The sequence below is a fragment of the Sus scrofa genome, chromosome 14 (genome assembly GCF_054392235.1).
Source record: "Sus scrofa isolate SSC_HxYL_T2T_F1_AM1 chromosome 14, Sscrofa_HxYL_maternal_Yorkshire_Landrace_v2.0, whole genome shotgun sequence".
NCBI lineage: Eukaryota > Metazoa > Chordata > Mammalia > Artiodactyla > Suidae > Sus > Sus scrofa.
Window position 1 is genome coordinate 47,400,727 of NC_139396.1, and position 22,232 is coordinate 47,422,958.

Here is a 22,232-nt window from a genome sequence, read left to right on the forward strand (position 1 = left end):
GGGATCGAACCCCTTTGCACATCAGCAGCCCAGAGCCACAGCTGTGTGTGCCAGTTTAGAAGCAGGCTGATGCCTTATGAGGAAATTGTGTGCTGGGCACTGGGATTGCTTTTCTGCAGATCCCTTATCCCGGGAATTTCAGGATCTCAGTTCCTTGCTGCCTCCAACATCCTGGACAGAGTTCTTGTCCAGCTCAGTGAGGCTGCTGGCTCTGCGCTGTCCTGTTTCAAGTTCAGTCTCTGAGCGATACAATGTGAATTGATAATGTCCCCTGGCAGCCAAAGTGGACCTCAGCTCAGCACCTTCCCCACTCCTGGGATCTTTGCTCTCCGTCTCCATCACCACCATTACTCTTCGACTCTTCAATTTCTGCCTGCCTGCCTGCCTTCCTCTCTCTCTCTTTCTCCCCCTTTCTTCTTCCCTTCCTCCCTCCCTCCCTTTCTTCCTTTCTCCCTCCCTCTCTTCCTTCCTTTTGGCTGAGCCCACTGCATAGAGAAGTTCCGGAATAGGGCTCGAACATGAACCACAGCAGCAACAGCAGTAGACCCTTAACCCACTGAGCCACTAGGGAGCTCCACCCTTCAAATTCTTGAAACAGCTGTTTTATGGCTATTAGTTAACTTGCACCATTATTATCTCTGGCACAGTTAATCTGAACGAATCCTGCATCCTTGGTCACAGAAGGCTGGCCACTCACTGAGGTAGACTGGCTATCACCTTCATTCCTTTCACCCCATCTCCCAGTGCTCCATTTGCTCTTGGGGGCAAGGGGTAAACTGTAGCCTCTTCTTGGGAGATGGAGCCCAGGGTGCCTGCCTGACAAGCAGAGGGTGCTCTTGTACAAAGGAGCGCCATAAGCTTTTCCTCCAGGTGGATGCATAGTCTCATGCAAATATTAGGCTGGAGTTTCATCCCCAATCTCCTCCTCCCCTGAGGGGCCCCCTCATGCCACCCGCAATCTGTTCTGTGCACCTGGGAGTCCTATAACCTCCTATCAAGGGCTGTGGAACTTTCCCTGTTAATTATACTTAAAAATCGATATTTGCACTTTGCTCTCAACCATGAGAGAAAAAAAGAAATCCGAGGGCAAAAACTCAGAAGCACGTCACCAAAGCTCCAACAGAGGTGAACTGAGTCATTTTTATAAATTGTTTACAATGCTCTTTGGCTACTTTTAAAATTGGAAAAATAATTTGAGTCACATTTATAATGGGATTCTTTTAAAACATGACTATGACCCTGCAAAATTACGCACCCCATTAAAAAAACACACTAAATAGTATGTAAGATGAGTTATTAAGTTTTATTTCTGGGAGGAGGGACCAGAGGGTATTTTTTTTTCTTTATTTCTTTTACTTTTCTTCATTTTCTAGATTTTGTGTAGAGAGACTTAATTGCTTTTTTTGGCCAGTTTTATTACTTTTTTTTCTTTTTAGGGCAGCACCTGCGGCATATGGAAGTTCCCAGGCTAGGGGTTGAATCAGAGCTGCAGAATATGCCAGCCTACACCACAGCGCCGGCAACAACAGATTCCAGCCACATCTGTGACCTATGTGGCAGCTCAGAGCAACACTGGATCTTTAACCCACTGAGTAAGGCCAAGGAGCAAACCTCCATCCTCATGGATACTAGTCTGGTTCTTAATCCGCTGAGCCACAGTGGGAACTCCCAGTTTTAATACATTCTTAACACAAGAAAACAAAGCTAGTATTAGTGTAATAGGTAAGACTAGAGTCTTCAGAGACATAGTCACAGGTTCGAGTTCTGGCTCTACTCGTTCCTAGTCTTGACCTGGAGAAGGCTTCTCTGAGCCTGCTTCCTCATCTCTAATTGGGGGGTGGGGTGGGGATATCTTTCTCAGAGGGTTGTTGTGAGCAAGTCATTAAAGGATGTTTAACACTGGGTCTGGCCCAGACTTATTAAATGGAGTCTCATTATTATTATTGTAGTTATTGTTAGTATTAACAGATTAATGGTAATCCATGTTACAGTTGATCTTCCAACGCCATGGGTTTGAACTCGTGTCCACTCCTATGAGGACTCTTTTCCATAGATACTGCAGTCATCCAGTTGGTTGAATCCGCGGGGGCGGGGCCTCGGGGGCGGGGCCGTGGGGGAATCACCTATAGGGAGGGCGGACTCTTTAAGTTATGCTTGAATTTTCCACTGCCCGGAGGGTGGGCGCCCTAACCCACTGGTTGTGCAGGGGTCGACTGTAGTACTAAATCTATTCACATGTGAGAGAAGGCAGTTTCTGTTTTCAGCGCCTTGTGTCCTGAGAGGCCACGGGTCTGGCTGGAGTATGCGGATGACTGTGGACAAGCCAGTGGGAACAGCAGGATAAGCAGGTGAAGCCAATGCACAGGGTGCACCTCCTGCTCCCCACCCCTGCTGTAACTGCCTCCTTCTCTGCCTCCACCCGTGACGGCCAGGGCCTTGAGGTCTTGTTAATTACTCCCATCCTTTGCGTGTAGTCCAGGGCCAGGTGCACAGCTCAGAAAGTGTACCTGCAAACTGAATCACTGGACCAGCATCCAAAAACCAAACTACCCTTGTCCTATTTGATTATTTTCGCAGGAAGGAAGAATTACAGACCATCTCTCTGGACAGGCTTGCTGCTGTGTCCCAGTCTGACAGGCTCACAGCCCTGTAAAAAGGCAGTGCCTCATTTGAGAGGGCACAGGCTCATCTAACCTGTGATATTTGCAGCACCGAGCTGGTACTCATCATTCTGGGGGGGTTAGTCAGAGGTCAGAGACCTAGAGACTCACTCTGGGGACCCAGGCTCACATGCCAGATGGGCAGGGCAGTGCTGGTATTCCGCCTGGAAGGAGAGGGGAAATTTTTGACCCATGACCTGCTTTGTTTCAGGATCTGATAAAATTGGGGCTGTGTGCCTCCCTAGGTGAAGTCATCCTTGGGTCTTACATTGGCAAGAAAAGATACATTTGGATTCCATGAGACTCTGGTCACCTGAAATGAGCAGCAGAAAGTTTATAATGAATGTTGAAGTCACGTACATAGACCAGGGTGGCCAATGCTCCTCTTGATCCTGGGTGGGTTCCTGGGTCATCCGTTTTAAAGCCAGGACAGTCCCAGGGGAAATAAGACCTGGAGGTGTCACCCCCCCCCCGCCCCCACCGTCTATGGTCTCTTAACTCTCTACTGAATCCATGGCATGTGCTTCCTGAGCCTTGTGAGAGAGAAGAAGACTTCAACCATCCTGCTTGTCTCGGGCTCTCTCAGAAATGGGGTAGATCCGTTGACCTGAGTGGACCACAGAGGTAGCTGCCCAAGGCTGGCAGCTGGCCCTTTTAGAATTTAACTCGGGGCAGAAATGAAGCATCCAGTATTTGACCCGAGCACAGTTCTCTTTGTATGTGAAGCCTGAACCTTTTAAAGCAATACATGCGCTAGCTAGGTAGGTAGCTAGATTTATGAGCAGATGTAAGGTTGCCTGGGGCTGGAGATTTGGGGAAAATGGGAAGTGAAGCTAATGAGTACAGAGCTGCTTTGGGGGATGATGAACATTTTCTAAAATTGATGTAGTCATAGCTGTACCCCTGTGGATTTACTAAAACCCATTGAATCATATGCTCTAAATGGGTCAACTTTATGTTATGTGAATTAGGTCCCAATAAAGCTGTTATAAAAAAAATAGCACCACCTTGCCTCCAAAACGTTCTCTTTCCTCCCCCAGCCAATGGCAAGCTCAATCTTCAAACAAGAAGTACAAAACCAATCAGGGAGTTCCCATTGTGGCTTAGTGGTAATAAACCCGACTAGTATCCTTGAGGACTTGGGTCTGATCTCTGACCTTGCTGCAGTGTAGGTGGCAGCAGACGTGGCTCAAATCTGACATTGCTGTGGCTGTGGTGTAGGCAGGGAAATTCCACATGCTGCACGTGTGGCCCTAAAAAAACAAAACCAATCCACATAAAAGAAACCTCCCCCCCCCCATGAGAGGTCCAACAGTTTTTCATTAGACATCAAGGCTTTCCTTCTTCTTTGATGTCCACTAGAAGTTCATGAGGTGGGGGCCTCGGACCAACAGCATCAGCATCCCCCTGGAACTTGTCAAAAACACACATCTTCTCCCGCTGATGCTGAACACACTCAGATTGGAGAACCGCTGATGGAGATGACAGTGGACAGGTGACTGAAAGTCTTCCTTATTAGGAATTACTCTGGATCAGTCAAGAAACCAAGAGGAAAACAAGCCAGCAAACAGGATTGGCAAGTGTACTGTTTTCCTTCTAGCCTCACAGATGGTTTATTTCTCCAAGGAGTTGTACACTTGCATGGAGTAGAAAGAGAAGTTCAGCGAAATAAGCAGCTCACAAGATACCGACTTGTCAAGCCATGGAAAATGTTTTAATGACAATTGGCATTACAAGTATAAATAAATAGCTCCTCCCCACCATCTATACGATGTGCTAGGAATATTTTTTTTAAAGGTCCAGCTAAGGTTATGAGGCTTCGAGGACCCATTCTTAGCTACTGATTTTAGTCATTAATAAAAATAAAAATAAAAACCAGAAAGCATCATTGTTATGTGCAGGCACTGTCCTGCTGAAGTGGGATGGCCAGGCATCTTTCTGCCCTGCAGCTCAAGGCAGAACGGCTGAGTCTGGCTGAGCTGAAGGGGTGTATGGCCCTCCCTCCTGGTCTCCTCTACCTCACACGCTTCCCTTTGGATGAATGCATCTTGCAATGCGCTGCTACAGGATGAGGCTGTTAAAAAAACACAGTGGATTGGGGTTCCCGTCGTAGCTCAGCGGAAATGAATCTGACTAGCATCCATGAGGACGCAGGTTCGATCCCTAGCCTTGCTCAGTGGGTTAAGGATCTGGTGTTGCTGTGAGCTGTGGTGTAGGTCAAAGATTCAGCTCAGATCCCACATTGCTATGGCTGTGGTGTAGGCTGGCAGCTGTAGCTCTGATTTGACCCCTAGCCTGGGAACCTCCATATGCCTCAGGTGCAGCCCTAAAATGACAAAAAAACAAAAACAAAAACAAAAACAAAACAAAAAAGAAAAAACCCCACAGTGGATTGACATCTAACAGAGGTGTTCGCCTTTTCCGTTTATGCTAGTATTTCCTGCCCAGCCAAGTAAGAGAAACAGTGGAAAACCCTCCATTGGGGTTTGGAGGCAATGGCGGCTGCAATTGGACCCCTAACCCAGGAACCTCCATATGCTGCAAATGCAGCCCTAAAAAGCAAAAGCAAAAAAAAAAAAAAAAAAAAAAAAAAAAAAAGACAAGAAGAAAGGAAGCCCTCCAACAGCATTTTTTTTTTTTTTTCAAATACGTCCTCATTTTGCAGTATTAGCAGGTCTCAAGAGAGATCTACCCCACAGGATTGGTGCTGTTTACTGTTGGGCATGGTTTCTCCTGTGTGTCCCCATGACACCAGTCAGTAATGGTGTGCTTGAGAGCTGAGCTCTGTGCTGCTGGTTGTGTCCCACTGGGACCTCCGCCAATGCCCCACCCACTGGCTTTGGCCACACGGTGGGTGTGGTGGGGGAAGACAACACCACCCTACCCCAAAAGACTCTGAGAGACCCCCCCCATTGTAGAAACCCCAGCAAACATTAACATGGCTGGAGGAACAGAGAAAAGCATCAAACGTACCACGTAAAGAATGGATTCATGGACCTCGTTTCTAAGATTTCATCTCATGTGCAGGACTATCATTGGTTTAATTTAGGAAAAAACATCCTTTGATTCTCAGGAAGAAACATTAACTATAAACCAAATGGAAGTCTAAGACGCAGAAAGAAAAAAAAAAAATGACGGGAAAAAAAGAAAATGTGGAAAAGGGAAAGGTTATTATGTAAAGATATAAAACCCTTCAGGTCCATCCCAGGAGGCAATCAGTTTCCAGAAATATCTCCTCCCCAAGCCCAGGGCAACAAAGGCTGTCCTCAGAAAAGGAATATTGGATTAAAATGGAAAATGTCTCTTAGCCAGCCCTAGTTTTATAGTTTGCTCCTTTATTAGAAATATAAACAGATGATTACTTCTGTCTCTTTTTATTTGTCTTTTTGCATTTTTTTAACAAATAATTTTTGGTAGCATGTCTGGGTTATATTTTGACTCATAAAATAACCTTTCTAATTTGGCCTTGTGCAGTTCAAAAGTCTCTGTCCGCTCTGGTCCCGGAGTTTACTCCACAGGCTTGCAAAAATCTGCCATCCTCCACCACGAAGAACCCTGGATTACCAAAACGCCCCTTCCCGGCGTCAGAACTTCTGATTGCTCTCGAAGGGGGCGGGGTGGGGGGTGGCCAGCCTATTCCTTGTTCAACCCCACCGAGGACTCTTTCTGCCCCCGCTTCACTTCCAGGACCCAGATCTACTCTGGAACTGAAGGAGGGCGTCCAGGTGCTGGTCCTAGGCTTTGTCCTTGAATTTCTCCAGATAGTTTCTGAGGTCTTTGGGGGTGCTTACGCCCACGTCCTGACACACCCATTTGATGTCCTCTTCGGTCCCGCTGAGGATGGAGTTCACGGTCGGGCAGCCGTCGTCGGCGGGGATGGTGGTGAAGGTGGTGAACTTCACCTTCTTCCTCTTGGAGGTGGGCGAGTGCAGGGGCTCGTGTTTCTGGTCCCTGGCCTGCCGGCCCCCCGATTCGGCAGGCCTGGGGATCTGGCTCTGCACGTGCTTTTGGGAACCTCCGTTGAGCAGGAGGCGGTTGCTCTCCTCGAAGCCCCCCGGCCCTCGGTCAATGATGGTTGTGTGCTCGTCCTGCGGGGGGGACCCCTCGCCCACGTTCTCCAGGAGCTCCGCCTCGTTGCCCAGCCACACCCAGTCGTGCGAGTGAGTCATGGAGGCCTGGCCCTCCGGGGGCACCTGCTTGTGCCTGTACTTGAGGGCGAAGGTGGCGCAGTTGATCAGGAAGACGAGGATGGCCAGGCAGAAGACGCCCAGGAGGGCGTACATGCCGATCTCCAGGTCGCTCAGGCCGCGGGGCGCCTGCACCAGGTCGCCGTCCGCCAGCCCGCCGCCCGCCTGGGGCAGGTCCACCTGCGCCGGGAAGTTGGCGAAGTCGATGGGGATGTTCTGCAGCTGGCCCTCGCCCGCCAGCCGGGCCCCGTCCAGCCGGCTGTTCTTGACCACCTTGTTGTCCAGCAGCGACCTGGCCGTGGTGCTGCCTCTCCGGAGGGCGCCTTCCTCGCGCTCCGCGGACGAGGAGCTGCCGTAGAAATGCCCATCCTGGCCCTTCGGCCGCCGGTCACTGGCGTGGTTCTTGATCTCGGCCTCTTCATCGTCCCCGCCACCGCCGGGGCTGGAGTCAGCGTCGTTCTGGCCGAACTTGACCCTGACGCTGCCGACGCCGACGGCCAAGACGCTCTTACGTTTGTTTTTTTGGCAGGCCTCCGCGATGGTCAGGTCCACCCGGACCAGGGGCCCCTGGCCCTCCCCTTCTGCCATCACAACCGGCCACCTGGGCGAACGGGGCTGGGGGACGGACACCACGGCCTCGTCCAGGGAGGTGGCAGTCAGAGTGAAGTCCTTGGTGTCGTAGATGTCCAGGGGCGTCACAGAGCCATCGCTGAACTGGAGCCAAGTGCTGATCACAGCTTCCTACGGGGAGAGAGGCAGTTAGAAAACCCCAGAGGATCGGTGGGGGATGAGGGATGGGGGGTTGGGGGAGCAAAGAGGGGGGAGGGGGGTAGAGGTGCCTCTTCTCTTAGAACGGAGACAGGGCTTAACCTCCAGACCTGGTGGCTGATGAAGCTGGAGGGGAGGAGATCAAGGTTTCATAAACCAAGATCAGAGAGTCCCCTTACTTGAAACAAGAACAAATGTCAACCGGCAATGACAGCTCTAGCATAATCCTTACCAGGGGAAAAGACCCCATAAAAAGCCCTGAGTTTAGGCTCCATTGAATTTATTAACGGAGATGTCACTTGAGCATGTCTGCTGAGTCTTCACGTTTCCCACCCCACACTCTGATGCCCCCACCCATTCCCTCTTAGAAGAACCCTTGCGATGACATTGAGTTCAGTATGTTACGTTCTCTGCATAATCCACGGTAATCTTTCCATCCCAGGATCGTGAATCACAACTGCAAAGTCCCTTCTGACACATAAGGTGACATAGGCCCAGGGTCTAGGAGTGAGACGTGGCCATCTTGGGTGCACCATTATGCTACCTACTCGGTGATGATGGTAGATAAGATATAACACAGCGCTTCCTGGGTACCAGCTGCTGTTCTGAGGGCTTTTCCTGATTAACTCATTTAATCGTCACAACGGTATACAAGGTGGATCCTATTATCCGCAGTTCTCATTCTGCAGATGAGTAAGCTGGATCACAAAGGGGACGTGACACTCACCCAAGATTGCATCATGAAGTGCCAGAGTTTCAGGTGAGCCCATGCTGTTTGTCTTGAATCTTTTAAATTTTTATTTATTTATTTTTTTCAGCTGCACCTGGGGGCATATGGAAGTTCCTGGGCTAGGGGCAGAATTGAAGCTGCAGCTGCAGGCCTATGCCACAGCCACAGCAATGCAGGATCTGAGCTGAATCTGTGAATTACCCTGCAGGTTGTGGAAACACCAGATCCTTAACCCACTGAGCGAGGCCAGAGATGGTACCTGCATCCTCAAGGAGATGATGTCAGGTTCTTAACCTGCTGAGCCACAAAGGTAACTCCTTTTCACCTCTTTAAAAAAATTACAGTATAGTTGATTTACAGTGCTGTGCCAATTTCTGCTGTGTAGCAAAGTGACCCAGTCATACATACACATACATTCCCTTTCTTATGTTATCTTCCGTCATGGTCTTGTCTTGATTCTTAACCATTGTTGCTAGCCAGTTTTCTGGCTGCCTTTGAAGTCACTGACCAGGCCAGGGATTGAAGGAGACAACTTTTTTTTTTGTCTTTTTAGGGCTGCATCCTTGGCATAAGTAAGTTCCCAGGCTAGGGGTCGAATCAGAGCTGTAGCCACTAACCTATGCCACAGCCAGATCTGAGCTGCATCTGCAACCTACAGCACAGCTCATGGCAACACCGGACCCTTAACCCACTGAGCTAGGCCAGGGATGGAACCTGCATCCTCATGGATATAGTCAGATTCGTTTCCGCTGAGCCATGACGGGAACTCTGAAGGAGACAATTTTGATGTGTCTGGAATTCTTTCCTGTCCTCTAAGAACACACGTTTCATGATCCAATTTTCATTCCTCTGATCATTCCATGGACACGTCCTAAAAGCCTCTTCTGTGTCAGGCAGCAAGCCAGACACTGAAAGTTCCTTGGAGAGCTGGCTGATGGAGAATAAACAACACACGGCTGCTGATTGTGGCAGGCTGGGAGGTTTCCTGGAGCTGGGCTGGGATGTTCATTCTGCTTAAGTATGATGTGCTAAGTTTTTCTTTCTTTTTTTGGGCGGGGTGTGTACCCACAGCACATGGAAGTGTCTGGGCCAGGGATGGAATCTGAGCTGCAGCTGTGACCAACACCACAGCTGTTGCAATGCCGGATCCTTAAGCTACTGAGCCACAGTGGGAACTCCAAGTTTTACTTTTTAATGTAAAGTTTAACATACAGGGAGGAGGGAAGGTGACTGGGAGCCGGGAGGAAGCTGGGTGGGCACTGGCCGTGAATTAGGGCTAGGATAATTCCTGTTGAATAATCTGATGGATAGTATGAAGTCGTCAGCAGGAGCAGAGAGGGGAAGGACATGAGTAGTGATCTCATGGTTGGAAAAGCTATGGGAACCCCAGGGGTCTGTTATGGATAAAGGATCTGGTGTTTCCTCCAATCCTGGCCTCCGGACACCATGGCAAAGGGCAGAGTTGGAGTGGGAGTTTTGAATCAAATACATGGATCCACCTTTTCTCTGGGAATTTTTTTCTTCTTTTCTTTTTAGGGCTGCACCTGTGGCAAATGGAAGTTCCCAGGCTAGGGGTCTAATTGGAGCTGCAGCTGCCAGGCTGCACTACAGCCACAGCAACATGGGATCTGAGCTGCACCTGCAACCTACACTATAGCCAGATCCTTAACCCACTCAGTGAGACTAAGCTGCTAGTTGGGTTTGCTAATGCTGAGCCACAACAGGAATGCCTCTCTAGGAACATTTGAAAAAATTTGTTTTATGAAGTATAGTTGATTTAGAATGTTGTGTTAGTTTCCAGTGTACGGCAGAGTGATTCCATTATGCACATATATGCATTCTTTTTAGGCTCCTTTTCTGTTATGGTTGATCACAGGATATTGCATGGAGTTCCCCGTGCTCTGGGAACATCCTTCTTCAAACCAATTATTCTGGGGCTCAGTTTCCCCAACTGAAAGTGGGACTACCTAAACCACAGGGCCTGCGATGGACATTTATTTGGCCCATCCAGTGTCCATTCTTCCTTCCAGATGGGGGCTGGGATAGTAATCTTCCTTTTAGCACCGTCTTCCCTATTCAGAGTCCAAAGAGTATGGGTGGGATGGACCCATATGGGTGGGATGGACCCTCCCCTTCCAGTTCCAGAGGTGGGCATGTGACCCAGGTCTGGCCAATCAGAACATTCCATTGTCCTGTTAGCAGTGATTGGCTCAGGAAGGGGCACATGATCCAAACCAGCCAATGGGATGTGATCTCTGGGCTTTTGATGGAATTAAAGAACTTTGTTTCTCCTAGGGTTACTGAGTTGGGATGTAAGCCTGGGACCAGGGTTGTGGATATCCTGCAGTCACTTAGGGGCAGTCTGCTGTAAGCTGAAGTCAGCACAGGGGAGAGAAGAGTTAAGAGACAGGAGAGGGGGGGTGGTGCGGGGGAGGGAGAGTGGGGGGGGGATTTTAAGTGCACGTCCCAACAACAAAGAAGCCTGGCTGAGTATAAACCAGTTAAAAGCTAGGTAAAAAATATGCATGTAAGAGATGCAAATTCCCAGGAATCAGACATGAAAAAAGAAGGTATACTAGGGTGTGCATATAGGTAACTGCTATGGAGATGGCTTGAGGGAATTTGCATCTGCTGCTCAGGAGACCAACCAGCCAGTGGCTGGAATGTTGCAGATGGGGACAGGAGAGGCATCCTCTTCACAGAGGGGAGGGTGAGAAATCCTACTCACTGGGCCGAAGATACGATGATGATGACTGTTTATACGCTGAGCACTGGGTGGGCAAATGTCTCCCTTGGAAAGCAGAACCCCACCCCTCCCCCACAGCTGGTGTGGAATCTGAAGTTATACCGCCTGATGGTCCAGGAGCTACAAATAAAGATATTAACTTGAAACTGGACCCATACACATGCAAAAGTGCACTGGGATTCCTCAGGAACCACATGAAGCAAAGCAACCACAGCTTGAGGAATTCATGATTAAAAAAAAATTACAATCCTTAAGAGGGAAGGCTTTATACCATAAGAGAGAATAATAAAAAAATTCACATAGAAAGATCAGCAGACCAGGAGTTCCTGTAGTGGCACAGTGGTTAACGAATCCGACTAGGAACCATGAGGTTGCGGGTTCGGTCCCTGCCCTTGCTCAGTGGGTTAAAAGATCCGGCGTTGCCGTGAGCTGTGGTGTACGTTACAGACGCGGCTCGGATCCCGCGTTGCTGTGGCTCTGGCGTAGGCCAGTGGCTACAGCTCCGATTCGACCCCTAGCCTGGGAACCTCCATATGCCGTGGGAGCGGCCCAAAGAAATAGCAAAAAAAAAAAGACAAAAAAAAAAAAAAAAAAAAAAAGATCAGCAGACCAAAGAGCTGAGTCAACAGAACAAATGAAAAAAGACTATAAAATAAAACAAACCAACAACAAAAAATAGCTGAGGGAAGACAATAGGTAAAGGGAATTTAAAGGAGTAGAAACCACACTGAAAGAGTAGAAGTGACTGGAAATAGAAGAGGGAGCTATGGGTAGAACCAGTCAGAACTTCTAGATGTGAAAAATACTGTGGTTGAAATTAATTACCCAGTGGAGAGTTTGAGCATCTGATTAGACATGGTTGAGGAGAAAATTGGTGTACTGGGAGAATGAGCCAAGAAATTTACCCCAAATATAAAGAGGAATATAAAGAGGATGAAACAAAGGAAAGGAAAGCTGAAAGAAATGAGAAAGAGAATGAGCATGACCAGGAGTTCCAGAAGGAAGGAGTATGGGAGAACTTCATAGTCAAGGAAATAATGGCTGGACATTTTCCAGGATTGAGGACAAGAGCTGACAGTAAAAATGAAGGTTTCTGATGACACCACTGGAACATCTAGATCTAGCTTTACCTGAAGATGCAAATGTTTGGACATGAACTGATCAACTCCAAAGTCTTTTAAGAGCCAGAGTAAGATCTCTATCTCTTGTAATGGAGAGCCCGGAGTAACACAGGCTGCCTGTAAAGTAACTTATGTGAACTCTAAAAACAGTGTGTGCTTGCTTTTGGCACCTGCGCATTTCCCTAAAGTAACTGCCTGCTCAACATTCAGCTCTCAATCCTCCAAGGTGGGCTTGCCCAAGGGGCATTCCGGCCCCTGGAGTCAGATGGTCTTGCCCACAGCCAGAAGCGCCAAGAAATGAACACTTTCCAGAAGCAGTCCTCCACTAATGGCTGACAGGAGATGTGATCAATATCCCAGCTTCCTTGGAATTCCCTGGGGACACAGCAGATTAAGGAGCTGGCATTGTCACCGCTGTGGTGCAGGTCACTGCTGTGGTGTGGGTTCAATCCCGGGCCTGGGAACTTCTGCATACTGTGGGCATGGCCAAAAAAAAAGTATCCCAGCCTCCTTGCCCCTCAGGGACAAGGGTCGTCCAGCCTTTTCTACAGGGGACAGTTTCCCCAGGGGATTCCAGTAGCCCGCAGGGATGGCTGAGATGGGGCATGCTCTTTTGGCTCTTCCCTTCCTTCCAGATGCCCTTCTGGGGTTCCCTCCATCACCCAGATAAAGTACTTGCACACAGATCCTTATCTCAGGCTCAGCTTCTGGGGGAATCAAAGCTAAGACAGACATTGGCTCAGGAATTTCGCTTCCTGCCCTCTTGTCCTTTAGCCCCATCAACTGACACATCACCATCCACAGGTCCCCATCTAAAGCCTAAATCAAATGCCTTCATGCTAGGCGGTGGTGGTGGGGGGACCTCACTTCACTTTTCTATCCTAGTTTTTTTTTTAGGGATGTACCCAAGCATATGGAAGTTCCCAGGCTAGGGGTCAAATCAGAGCTACAGCTGCCAGCCTACACACAGCCACGGCAACGTGGGATCAGAGCCACATCTGTGACCTACGTTGCAGCACATGACAACACCGGATCCTTAACCCAATGAGTGAGGCCAGGGATTGAACCTGCATCCTCATGGATACTAGTTGGGATCTTTACCCGCTGAGCCACAATGGGAACTCCTATCCAAGCTTTCTTTAGAGCTAATGGGACACAGGGGAAGTGTCCCACAACTGCCCTCACAAATCTTTTTAGCTTTTGTATTTCAGCATCGCAAACATCAAGAGTGAGGTGGCGGCTTTCCACCCTCCAAGGGCTGAGCTAAAACACAGTTAACGCGGGATGCAAGTTCATCTTGGCTGACTTTCATCTTGAGTTAATTTTCTTTTGCAAACTCTAGACGGAAAGTGAACCTAACATAAAACACCCCCCCACCCCCAAATGGTAGACAATCCGAATTAAGCCCTCAGAACACCTTGGGCTTGCCAACATCCATCTCCATCAGCCCTGCTGCGTGATTGAGACCAAGTCTTTCCACGAGCTCATTACAGGGAGGCTGGAACATAAGGTTTTCTCAGGAGAAGCCAGCGCATTTCCACGAAGATGAGAAATTCTGAAATACTTAAAATAACCCATGCCTGGGAATGATTTAGAACTCTTATTCTTTCAAGAGTCATGTCTGCAAATTGAACGAACTCCATCCATAAATCAATCACCTTGAGGCAGCCCTGGGGACCTCCGAGTACCATCAGGTGATGAAGATGGATGGGAGATGCTGCATGGGGATTGGTGGCCTTGCCCTGTGCCAGGGAGGTGGCCATGCCAATTGTCCCCTTATTAATTACCCATTCTCAGCAAGTAGCTTCAGGCTTTCTGCTTTGTCTCCCCACTTTCCTCTGCAAGTCCTGCTCTGTTCCTTTTTTTTGGCAGTACCTGCAGCACGTGGAAGTTCCCAGGCCAGGGACTGAACCTGCACCTCAGCTCTAACCAGAGCCACAGCAGTGACAATGCCAGGTTCTTAACCCACTGAGTCAGCAGGAAACTCCACTTGCTCTCTTCTCGTTTTGTTTTTTCTTTTTAGGGCCGCACCTGAGGCATATGGAGATTCCCAGGATAGGGGTAATAGCGGAGCTGCAGCTGCCAGCCTACACTACAGCCACAGCAACTCGGGATCCAAGTTGTGTCTGCGATCTACACTACAGCTCACAGCAACACCAGATCCTCAACCCACTGAACAAGGCCAGGGATGGAACCCGCATCCTCAGGGGTACTAGTCAGTTTCGCTTCCACTGAACCACAACAGGAACTCCTCTGTTCTTTATAAACCAGCAAACACCATGCTGGCTTCCTGCCCCCAGGAGAGGTGGGGAGAGGCACCAGTGCTGTGAGCCAGATGTGGATGGGGAACCTACCCCAGGTCCCTACTCGTGATGCTCTGGAACAAACCAGGGAGCAATCGCAGAATTTCCAGGATGGTGCACCCTAATCCTTGCAAGCTGGGAATATAACAGGAGAGACCTCCCAGGATGATGTTCTAGGCACAGCTGACCCTGTGATGGGGAGCTCTGACAGGGTGATCTGGGTGGGGTGGCTGTAGCCCCTGGAGGAGCCTCTGGGCTGGTGGCAGAGGAGAAGCCGGACTGAAAGCATGAGAAGGTCTCTAGCACCACTGCTGGTTCTGAGGATGATGGGGGCTGTGGGCAGAGAGAAGGGAGCTTAGAGAGGCTCCCAACCAGCAGCGGGCAGAGAAATGGGCGCCTCAGGCATTCAATGCTTGGAGGTGGATTCTGCCAAGTGCAGGAGTGAGTGTGGAAGCAGACTCTTCCCCAGAGCGTTGCTCTCACCTGTGGACCCAGGAGCATGGAACTCAGCCGAGCCTACCTGAGCTCCTGACGCACAGAACTCTGGGGGATAGGGGTGGGGTTTTTTGTTTGTTTGTTTTTTGTTTTTCTTTTTTGTCTTTTTGCCATTTCTTGGGCCGTTCCCGCAGGAAGTTTCCCAAGCTAGGGGTCGAATCGGAGCTGTAGCAACCGGCCTACACCAGAGCCACAGCAACAAGGGATCCGAGCCGCGTCTGCAACCTACACCACAGCTCACGGCAACACTGGATCGTTAACCCACTGAGCAAGGGCAGGGACCGAACCCGCAACCTCATGGTTCCTAGTCGGATTCGTTAACCACTGCGCCACGACGGGAACTCCTGTTTGTTTGTTTTTTTGGCTGTGCCCTTGGCATGTGAAAGTTCCCGGGCCAGGGATCGAACTTGGGCCATAGCAGCAACCTGAGCTTCTTCAGTGACAAGGCTGGATCCTGTACCTGCTGAGCCACCAGGGAACTCCCAAGAGTGGGTGGTGGTGGTGGTTGTTTTTTTAAGCTGCTCGGTTTCTGACAATTTGTTACAGAGAAAACTAGTCCACTCCCACCCATGGGTACCGTTATTCTAGTTCATCCCAGACCCCACTTCTTAGACAACATAGCAACACAGCTGGCTCACTCTGTTCTGGAATGTGGTTTAGCTACCCTGTCTCCTGCCTTCTCCCCTCTGGCTGGATTAGGAGCAGCAACCAGCCCTGCTCCCCTCGACCTCCGGCATCCCGGCCCCTACCTGTTTGGGGGTCCGCAGCAGCTCCTCAGCTGTGGCCACTGCCGTGACGGCCTTGCTGTTCTCAGTGCTGGGGCGGAGGGTGACAGACAGCCCGGCCACCAGCTGGATGGCCAGGTCCGTCACCGATACTTTGTCATCTAACACGGTTACCGTCTTCTCAGCCAGGATGGAGTCAGACAGTGGGGACAACACCTGTGTGAGGGGCAGGGAATGAGACAAATCCATCACACGTGCTTCCAGATGCTGGAACCTTTCCCAGCCATGCTTCCTCCATCTCAAACATGGCCCAGCATACAGTGCGAAGGGTCCACAACCTATTACACTATCCATGCCAGCCCACACTGGTACCTTCGTGAGCATCAAAGAAAGTCACCTCTTCCCTAGACACTTTAGCTCTAACTTTTGTTAAAGTGAAATAGATATTAAAATCTATTCTGTCTTTGCAAGGAAATGACCTTCCCATTTAGAGGAGGCTCCCTTATATACTGCACAACTTGGTCAACTGTACATGGCAATCCTGCTGACCAGACTCATGAAAATCACACACAAGCTGGCTGTGTGCAGCCTGAGTGCCATTCTATTTTTATTTATTCATTTATATTAAAGTATAGTTGATTTACAATGTTGTGCCAATTTCTGTTGTACAGCAAAGGGACCCAGTCATTATATATATGTGTGTGTGTGTATATATATGTAGAACACATATAAAAGATAAAACATATATATATATATATATATATGTTCTTTTTTTGAATCCCATTCTTTTTATTTTCTTTTTATGGCCACACCTGCAGCATATGGAAGTTCCTGGGCTAGGGGCTGAATCCGAGCTGTAGTTGCCAGCTTATGCCATAGCCACAGCAACACCGGATCTGAGTCACATCTGCAACTTATACCGGAGCTTGGGGCAACACCGGATCCTTAACCTACTGAGAATGGCCAGGGATGGAACCCACATCCTTATGGAGTCAACATCAGGGAGACATCATCAACCCTCTGAGCCACAACAGGAACTCCTTGAATTCCATTCTAAGTGAATCATAGAATCAAGGAGGGGGGAGAATGGAATTATAAGTAGTCTGCTCTCCCCTCAGACCCTCACCACAATGCATCCTGGGCTGAAATGTCCCTTTCCGTCTCATCTCAGAAGCCAAATGTTGGACTTGAGCTGTCTGGTGAAAGAGTAGAAACCTATCAATCATTTCCACCTGGGGTGGTGTGAACAGATCCAGAATCATGCACCAAAAACGTGGAGTCAGTAAGCTGGGACTTGACCGACTGAATAAAAGGCCTTCCGTGCCCCATCACCTGTCCTGAAATCCCACTGGTCCATACATCTCCTTGAGCAAAAGCAGCAGTAGGATTTTTTTTTTTTTTTTGGTCTTTTTGTCTTTTTTGGGCTGCACCAGCAGCATATGGAGGTTCCCAGGCTAGAGTTCTAATCAGAGCTACAGCTGCCGGCCCACGCCACAGCCACAGCAATGCCAGATCTGAGCTGCATCTGTGACCTACACCACAGCTCACAGCAACACCGGATCCTTAAACCACTGAGTGAGGCCAGGGATCAAACCTGCAACCTCATAGTTCCTAGTTAGATTCATTTCCGCTGTGCCACGATGGGAACTCTGAGGCAGTAGGATTTGGAAGAGAATTTGTTGAATGAATACAGGACAGAATGACAGACTGACTTAAAGAAAGAAGGGAGGAAAGGAAGAAGGGTTACATCCTTCCTTGGTCCCAGCAGGGAGTGGGGAGGTTATTCCTAAGGAAGTGTAAATGTGGGAAGGCAGAAGTGGCGGGGGGAGAGAGAAAGGGTGGGGGGGTTGGAAAGAGGAGGGGCAAGAGCTGTGATGGGCATGAAGGGAATGAAGAATTGGGGGGGGGAGAGATCAGAGAGGTTGCCAAAGGGAGCAGCCACCACCTTCTCAATGCAGTTTGGAAGGAGGTTGGGACTCAAAGAGTTGGTCCAGACTCACCTTGCTGGTGTCCCCAGGATGCCATCATGAGGGCAAGGAATTGGCCACAAGGACTCGCCCATCTAGGGAGCCTCCCCCAGGGCGGGTACCACGCTCAGTGATGGAGAAGTTCCCAGCTTTCGCTACTTACCTGGATGGTTGTCATGCCAACCTCCCGCCCCACCAGGATCCTGCTGTCCTGGAGCGTGGCCACATGGGGTTCCTCCAGCTTCATGAAGTCTGCCACCAGGTGGGTGATGTCGAACTGCCAGTCGGGACTGAGCAGGTGGCTCGGCTGGCCCCAGGGGCCGGCGCCCTCGGACACAAACTGTGTGAGGACCCGCACAGTGGCGCGCTGGTACTGCAGGGCGCAGCCCCGCCCCCGCCGCTCCTCCTCGTCTTCATCCTCGCTGTCCCGCGTGGGCCTGGTGGGAAAGACAAAGCAGCTCTCAGGCCAGGGGAAGGAATCCAAGGTGCTCTCGAGTCCCAAGGCAGGTACCCCCTCAGCCTCCAAGAGACAGCATTTCAGGCAGGAGCTTCCGGGCCACACCTCCCGCGACATGCAGATACTAATCGAACCCACATCCTCATGGATACTTGTCAGGTTCTTAACCTGCTGAGTGACAACTGGAACTCCCTGGCTACCTACAATTTATTCTTTATTTGTTTGTTTTAATACAAGGCACTCTGGCTCTATCGCAGGGCAGTATAAAGGGTGAAATATCACTTTCTCTGTCTCTTTTCAGTAATGCAAAGAAGCTTTATGGTACTTGCCAAAGGAGGAAAGTGAGACTTAAGGAAATAGAAACATTTCTCTTGAAGATATTTATTGACAAATAAAAGATGTAAGAGCTGGGCGTTCCCTGGTGGTATAGTGGTTAGGATTTGGTGCTTTCACCACTGCGGCCTGGGTTTGATCCCCAGTCTGAGAGCTGATATCCCACATCCAGCTGCTGCGTGCTTTGGCAAAAAAAAAAAAAAAAAAAAAAAAAAATTTAGGCGCTAACATTTACTAAACCTACACTGCCTGTGAAGTTATCAACCACATGTGGCTATCTACAATTTAATTTATTTTATATTTTATTTTTTTAATTAAACAATTTTTGCATCTCCCTCTGCATGCAGAAGTTTCTAGGTCAGGGATGGAACCTGAGCCACAGCAGTGACAATGCCAGATCCTTAACCACGGAGGCACCAGGGAACTCCCTACAATTTAATTCAAATGAATACAAATTAAATACATCAAAACATGACATTTCTCAATCATGCAGGCTATATTTCAAGGGCTCCATAACCACTTGTGCTAGTGGCTACCAAACTGGACAAGGTGATCCTGGAACATTCCACAACTGCAATTATTCTCACGTTCAGATCAGGAAACAGAGGCAGGGAGGCTGGGTGGCTTACCCAAACTCATGAAGCTAGAAAGCAGCAGAGCTTAGAGGTGAACCCAGCAAATGTGGTTCTGCCCTCTTCAGGGACACAGTGCAAAGCCACGTCTTGGCCCCTGGTGACCACTAAGTGGTCTGAAGTCTTGGTTGGATTCATGGCCATCCTCCCAGTCAGGATACATTCCTTCAAGTTCACCCTGTAGAATTGAATTCACCACCCTACTGTCCCATGTGTTCTTCTTGAGGTGGACTCTAGTTGCCCCTTAAAAATCAAGACCCTCGGAGTTCCCGTTGTGGCTCAGTGGTTAACGGAACCATGAGGTTGCGGGTTCGATCCCTGGTCTCGCTCATTGGGTTATGGATCTGGCATTGCTGTGAGCTGTGGTATAGGTTGCAGATGCGGCTTGGATCCTGCATTGCTGTGGCTCTGGTGTAGGCCGGTGGCTACAGCTCCGATTAGACCCCTAGCCTGGGAACCTCCATATGCCACGGGAACGGCCCTAGAAAAGGCAAAAAAATCAAGACCCTGGTACCAGGAGAGTGTCAGGAAAACAGCCCTGAAGGTTTAAGACAGAGCGTTCCATAGATGAAACCAGGAGTTTGGCATCAACTCTTATTTTGCTAACCAGGGAGAGGGCAGAGCCAAGAAAACAAGAAAACAACTCCCACATGAGACAATCCAGAGCCACACAGACTACAGCAGAGGCTTCTTTGTGGTTTAAGAGCAAACAGCAACCCCACGGTCCAATATGAATGCAATTAAATTTTATCCAATAGTTTGATATGCATAGAGCTTTTCTTTTCTTTTCTTTTAGATGCAGGGTATTTTCTTTCTAAGTTTTATTGAAGCATAGTTAATTTCCAAGGCTGGGATAATTTCTGCTGTTCAACAGAGTGACCCAATCATATATGTATATACACATATCCATTGCAGAGAACTTTTCAAGTTTATAGATGTTCATCCAGCACAAAAAAAGGAACCATTGTTTGGCTTAGAGAAAATAAACCCAAACTCAGATTCCCTGGGGGCAGAGTGATAGAAAACTGACTTCTGTGTTTTCATTTGGTGGGGGAGCCACTCTCAGGGGACATTTACTAGAAGTCTGTGTGGTGGGCAAATAACTGGGTCTGATGTTGACCCACCTGCTTAGCAGCCTTCCAGCCTGGCTGGGTTATCCTGGGCCTTGGTTTCCGAAGAGGGTGGTTATTAGGCTGTAGGCATGTATGCGTTGCATCCTGTAGTCACTATGGTAACAGCAGCACCTACTTCGAGCTGGACCCTGCATTGATTCCTTTAGTGTTAAGTAAGGTCAGTATCTACAGCGTCTGATCCATCTCCCATCCCAGGCTCACCTCTTATTGGCCACGATGGGGACCCTCCAGCCTTTAATCTGGCTCAGCTCCGTGTCAGAGACTTCGATCTGCAGGGGCAGCCGGGGGACCCACACAGTGACGTGCAGGGGGGCGCTGAGGTGCTGGTATGTGAAGTTCACTACTGCGTCCACCTTGCCTTTCATCTCTTTGCCATTGACAAAGACGTAGTCACAGCGGTCGGACACCTGCCAAGACAGAGAGGGGATGGAGGAGAAGTTCCCGGGCCCTGGGGACAAGCTTTCTGACATTTAGCCTTTTCTCTAGCAAAGCACACAAATCTCTAGCTTGATTTAGGTTCCTGCCAGTGTAGAGCTTGAGACGAGGATTCGATGCAGTTGATTTACTTGGGAGGTGGACCCAGGGTCCAGGGCCCAGGGAGCAGGTTGAGGGGGGTCAAAGAAACAGGAAAAGTGAGTAGAAAGGTACATTATTGTGTTTGCTGCTATAACCATTTGGCTTCATTTTTGGGGGGCCTCATGGAAAGCCTACAAAATTGTCCACCTGCAGGATAAAGAGGCAGAAATATTATATTGCTCTTATTATTAATATTAATTATTATTATTATTAAGAGGCAGAAATATATTTATCTTGTTATATTATTATTATTATTATTAAGATTATTATTATCTCTTTTTACTATATATTATATTATAATACTCCTCTTCTACATCCCACTGGGTGACAGCTGCCTGTGTGTTGATTCCAGGCTGAAGCGCAGGCCCTGGGATGGAAAGCAGAAGTGGCTTGAGAGAAGCAGCGATCCACCTGGCAAACCTGAACCTGCCCAGAACTGTAGCTGGGTCTGGACTCTGAGTGGGCCCAGGGAATGTAACGTGGGCACCAGAGGTGTCTGTTCTCCAGCCTGATGTCTGCTCAGATGAGCTGCACTCCCATCCTGCCCCATCCAGTCTCCCAGGATCTGAAGGGCTTTGGACCACCTTCCTCTCCAGCACAGCTCTCCCGGTGCCTGCATGCTCTGATCCCATCAGGGGAACACCCAGCTCTTCGCACATGTGGTTCCCTTTCTCCGGGAACACCCTTTCCTCCCTGTTTGTCTGGCACCTCCCTGACCCCCTAGGATTGTGTATGTATTCGTACTGTTATCCTTTATCCTGTGAACAGCAGTGTCGCATTAGTGATGACCAGCCTATGTTTCCTTCCTCTGTATTCCTCCCTTTACTTTTATGATAGCAGATCATGGCCCCAGGAAAGAGATAGAGCCCAAAGCAAAACAAACACACAGAAGAAAGAAAATAAAAACAAAGATCTGCAAGCAATTAGATTCTGTGTTCCAGAGTCTAAACCCTGAAGGGGGTGAATCTATTTACAGACCCATGGACATCCTCATCTTGCCAAGAAACAGCTAGAAGACGCCTGTCTCCCTGGAAACAGGGTGCACAGCAGGGGGAACCACATCAGAGGTAACCCATGTGGACAACTGATGGTGCCCCCCAGGAACTGCACACAGAACACTTGAAGACTAGAAGCCCCCTTCCCCAAGGCCTGGACAGGAGTTAAGTCTCCTAGAAATTAGACTGGGATTATGCTCTGCCACCATAAGGAATTGAAAACTGAAAACAGATATCAAATTGGGTTATAGAGAAGCAACATGACCCATCTTGCATAGCCAAGTTTATGGGATGTGATTTACACTGGCCCCATGTGTCCATATCAACCACTAAACTGTGACATGATTGAAGGCAATGCCATCTATCTTTTTCTTCTTTGATCTCTTAGTTCCTCACACCAGCTG

General features: G+C 49.0%; 1 protein-coding gene across 6 annotated transcripts in view; it reads right to left on the minus strand.

The window, feature by feature from the left end:
* Positions 1 to 5,975: 5,975 nt before the first annotated feature.
* Positions 5,976 to 22,232, minus strand: part of TMEM132C (transmembrane protein 132C) — a 403,977-nt gene continuing 387,720 nt past the window's right edge. For 4 of the 6 annotated variants that reach the window (XM_084995970.1, XM_084995966.1, XM_021072420.2 and 1 more), the window contains 4 exons: positions 20,459 to 20,664; positions 17,866 to 18,139; positions 15,760 to 15,951; positions 5,976 to 7,588 (listed from right to left, as the gene is read on the minus strand). In XM_084995970.1, the coding sequence (XP_084852096.1) occupies positions 6,395 to 7,588; positions 15,760 to 15,951; positions 17,866 to 18,139; positions 20,459 to 20,664 (1,866 nt within the window). In that variant the 3' untranslated portion in view covers positions 5,976 to 6,394. The remainder of the gene's footprint in view (positions 7,589 to 15,759; positions 15,952 to 17,865; positions 18,140 to 20,458; positions 20,665 to 22,232) is intronic. The other 2 variants (XM_084995968.1, XM_084995967.1) reach the window with 1 other exon arrangement.